Source organism: Sinocyclocheilus rhinocerous, unplaced genomic scaffold (genome assembly GCF_001515625.1).
Source record: "Sinocyclocheilus rhinocerous isolate Xijiao unplaced genomic scaffold, SAMN03320098_v1.1 scaffold1696, whole genome shotgun sequence".
NCBI classification, from domain to species: Eukaryota; Metazoa; Chordata; class Actinopteri; order Cypriniformes; family Cyprinidae; genus Sinocyclocheilus; species Sinocyclocheilus rhinocerous.
Window position 1 is genome coordinate 218,939 of NW_015628374.1, and position 4,577 is coordinate 223,515.

Consider the following 4,577-nt stretch of genomic DNA (forward strand, 5'->3'; position numbering starts at 1 on the left):
TAGTCTGGAGAGGGCAGTGTTGAACAAAGACTATCAGACATTGTTTTTTTAGTGTAGTGTTAAATAACATTGCTCTATTAAAAAAACTAAAAAACATTTCCTGTTAAGTTCCTGAAGTGTCTGGAAATATGCAAAACTGTTTCTGAGATCACGCTCTCGGGGAAAAAAGGTACACAATCTGTTGCTGGGTTTGTCTTTTCAAAAGGTACAGCTTTGTACTGTATTTATCCCTAAAGGTACACATCAGTACCTAAAAGGTGCACTTTAGTAGCTTCTGAAAGGGTACCGTCCCAGTGACAGCTGTTGTACCTTTTTCTGAGAAAAAAAAAGGAGATGCATCTAGACGAGAGCGGGGTGATTTGAGCCTGTGGGCAAGTTGAGCCACCCCTTGTTTCTAGACAACCTTAGAGAAAATCGGTGATGTGGCCACAAATATATGAGGATTTTTCCATTTTACTCACCCGGTGATGGAGAGAGGCCTGTGGAATAATTGGTAAAAAACTGTTCAAAGTGATTTTTTTTAATGTTCAAGAACTCATGCTTCTTGTGTCTGAACAATTACAGACAAATCTGAAAAAATACCACACGTGTTTGTGCTTCAGGAGGCTATAATATGAGGCTATACTGTTAGATCTAATCTGCTGGATGATGCAAGCTTGTTCAAATGTTAGGGGTCTGTGGCCTTGTTTATAAAAATTGGCCATTGAAGTTTTATGAAATTATATTTCCCTGCAATATTTATAAGTGGGATGTTGAGTACTATTAGCCCAGTTCTGTAAGATCAATTGCAGTTTATTTATTTTTTGCATTATTATTTTTTATTATTATTATTAGGCCTATTATTATTCAATTTTAACCTTATTTTGTTCTGAAAATTTAAATAATTTAAAAAATGCCTTCAAAGTTGTGAACTGTATCTTTAAATAAAACTTTTCAGAAGTCATCCATCCATCCATTCTATCCTCCAAAGCTCTCTGTGCTTGTTAAAGCTGCGGGGAGCTGGATTCTTAACCCAGCGTCTTGAGCCGCAGGTGAGGAAACTCCCGGCACGGATGCTCAGTCCATCACAAGCCTCAGTCATTTTTACTGAATCTCTCTTCTTTTGAGATAGCAATGTTCAGTTTTACTTCAGCACAATCAATGGCACAGTTTAACTCCATGTGGCTCAACTTACCCCTGAATGGGGGCAAGTTGAGCCAAGAGACCACATTTATTTTGGAAAGGCATATCTTGCGGTTTATTTTAGATCCAAAGTGATTATTCCCAAGGATGCACCACATCCTGAAATGTATGTACATATTTAAGTTGGACCCGTTACCGTCATGCGCTCACTTTAAACACACCGCAAGTAAAAACACAGCACGCGCGGTTAGAGCAGAATAACAGCGTTCGAGTTTCGAGGGTCTGGAATCTCTACATTTCATGAATGAGTGAAGCTTTGAATACAGCTCTGAGGCTTTTTTTTCTAGTGGATGATTTATTACAGTCTTTGTCATTATTTCTGACAGAAAACAGCACTTTACAAACAAATAAGCCGATTTATTAACTACAATAATGGTAAGAAAAATTGATTATGTGAGTATTTTTTAAATTGTTTGTTCATGAGCTGCCCCAGATTTAGTGTAAAGCCAAAATGCTGTGTAATATCCTAAAAATCATACTCCTGGTAGGCTACTGAAGGCGGATTTGCTTGCATGAGAGTCAATGAAAAGCAGCGTCAGTGCGTAAAAGTTGAAATTCTTTTAACTTGACACGCATTCGAAGTTTCAGATTTCTGTTTATAATTTAATACTTTCATTCATGGTTCTGTAGTCACAGACAGTGCATATAACATAATTTTTATATTTGTAATTCCCGTTTAAATGCACTTATATTTGCGCTTTTTTTTAAAACTCTATAAGTCTTGTATTTATAGGCCTATCAGTTTTGTAAAAAATTATTTAACCTGATTACAGAGTACCTGAAAACCATACTTTAGTAAAAGTACAGATACCTTACAGTGAAACTACTCTATTACAAGTTACAAGTCACCAGTTACAATGACTTGCGTAAAAGTCTTAGAGTATCTGATTTTAACAGTACTTAAGTATTTTACTTTATATATAGGCTCAAAGATGCACTAGTCAAAGAAAACTAGAGTTAAGAGTACAGGTGCTTATTAAAAAATGTAGTGAAGTAGAGAGTAAAAGTTGCTAATATCTTTGTAAAACTACAGAGTATCCAAAAAGATACTCAAGTCCAGTAGCTAATTACATTTACTCAAAGACTTCACACCTCTGCTTGAATAAAACCAGTGCTGGTGTTGTTAACCAAGACTATTAAAAACACTAAATGCATTTTCCTTGACTGAAATAACCAAAAAAAAAAAAAAAACTTTGATGAAACTAAGATCTAGTTCTAGATTAGAACTTTTAGAACTGTTGCATTGGCAACTGACTGAAATTAAACAAGTTTAATTACTGAAGTTACTAAATAGAAATACGAAAAACGCACACAATTACTGAAGCTTAAACTCAAATAAAAGCTAATTAAAAAATATTATAATACAGTATATAATACTTAGGACTTGATGGTCGCTCGGGCTAGTTTTTTATATCGCAGGCACCACCAGATGGAGACATGCTTCAAGTGAACTCAATCAAGACTCAAGTGAATAATTCACAATGACTGACTGCATATTTTATTTTTGCTATTTCAAATCTGATGTTCTTGCACTCTGATGCTTTCTTCCTCTCGCACATTCTCCACTGCTCCCATATGGATTATTGCATCCGTGTCTAAGAAAGTCTTTGGTTTCCCACATTTCTCTCATGGTGAGATTGGAATTGTGACATTCAATAATAACATAAGGCACTGGACTCACACACAACATCTGAAAGAGAGACTGCTGTAAGCACTTCATCGGTTCCTCTCGGCTGCACCCTGACCTTTACAAAACCCACTCAACCCATCCCGCAAGCACGTAAATATCATGAAGAAACCTCACACTATTTATAGAGCACATCTTCACAGAAATACAAAAATAAATTTCCATTTCAGTGGCTATGAAACTAAAATGCACAGAAAAGCTGAACACAAACACACACACAAAAAAAAATCATTTCTGTTTCTCTATAAAAATCTCGTTAAATCTGCCTGAAATGTTTTAGCTTTTGGATAACACTTGATGTAGTGAACCTAAGGTTCTAAAAAGTGGTGTCTTTGGTGGCAGCTGAAATGCTGATGTTGACTGTTTCTCAAGTTTTCAAAAGACATAAACAGACACTATTATACAACAATCAACCATCGCTCTTTCTCTTTGGTGAAGACGCTGAACAGACAGACGAAGCGCCGTCGGCTGAGGAAGTTCATGTCCGTCAATCCCAGCCAATGGTTCAATAAAAATTCTCTCTAAAAACACTGCATTGTTTTCGCAGGCAGATTTCCAGATTTTTTATACAAATACTCATATTCTGAATCAGCTGATCATCGAAGAAGACAACACTGATCTGATGTTTGCTTCTGCAGCCATCAGCCGAATGTCTCTCATACAACAAAAAATATAAACGTTGCATGTTTAATGAGGATGGCAGAGTTTGCCATTGCATGTTGAAATGTGAACGGTCCCGTGACAGTCCTGTGATGCTCTGTTAGGCTTCCTGCGGGACGTGACCGTTGCTGTGTCCGTTGGTCAGCGGCTGGTTTAGCGCTTGATTCTCAACAGGCATGTGTCCGTTTGCTTTTCCCGCGGCCTTCATCTGAAGCAGATGTCTGCGGTGGTAGAACAAGTATCCCGGCAACAGGAAACCGGCCAATGAGAGGATCAGAAGTCCCACGTTGATCTGATCGGATTGAAAGGAAATAAATTTACCATCTAAATTGCATGTAGAGATGAAACGGTATGAAATGTGCATATCACGACTCTAGTGACCAAAATGTGACCCTGGAGCACAAAACCAGTCATAAGGGTCAATGTTTTGAAAGCTGAAAGCTGAATAAATAAGCTTTCCATTGATGTATGGTTTGTTAGGATAGGACAATATTTGGTCGAGATACAACTATTTGAAAATCTGAGGGTGCAAAAAAATCTAAATATTGAGAAAATCATCTTTAAAGTTGTTCAAATGAAGTTCTTAGCCATGCATATTACTAATCAAAAATTAAGTTTTGATATATATTTACGTTAAGAATTTACAAAATATCTTCATGGAACATAGTGGTCGACCGATATTGGTTTTTTGACAGCCGATGCTGATATCATGGAAAGCAGGGTGGCCGATAAAGCCGATATAATTTTATTTATTTTAATTAATATTTAAGAAATTTGAAAATGGATTAAAAAAATAAATGTGTAAAATAAACATGCTTATACTTTTTAAGCATTTTTCACAAATAAACAAATATTTATTCAAAATATAATTAAAACGGAAGTAAACACTGCAACCAACAGGGCACTCAGTATTCTGGGAAGTTTGTGTGCATTTGGAATCACATTTTTTCAAATAAAGCCATGGTAACACTCATTTTACATACAGCACACAGTGAAAATGACATGAATATGGCAGTGGGCAAATGCATAAAGCGCAGCATAATTTGAA

The 4,577-nt window shown here is 36.2% G+C and overlaps 1 protein-coding gene across 1 annotated transcript in view; it reads right to left on the reverse strand.

The window, feature by feature from the left end:
- Window positions 1-2,668: 2,668 nt before the first annotated feature.
- Window positions 2,669-4,577, reverse strand: part of slc43a1a (solute carrier family 43 member 1a) — a 20,250-nt gene continuing 18,341 nt past the window's right edge. Inside the window, exon 15 of the mRNA XM_016549415.1 lies at window positions 2,669-3,821. Coding sequence (XP_016404901.1) covers window positions 3,630-3,821 — 192 coding nt within the window. The 3' untranslated portion in view covers window positions 2,669-3,629. The remainder of the gene's footprint in view (window positions 3,822-4,577) is intronic.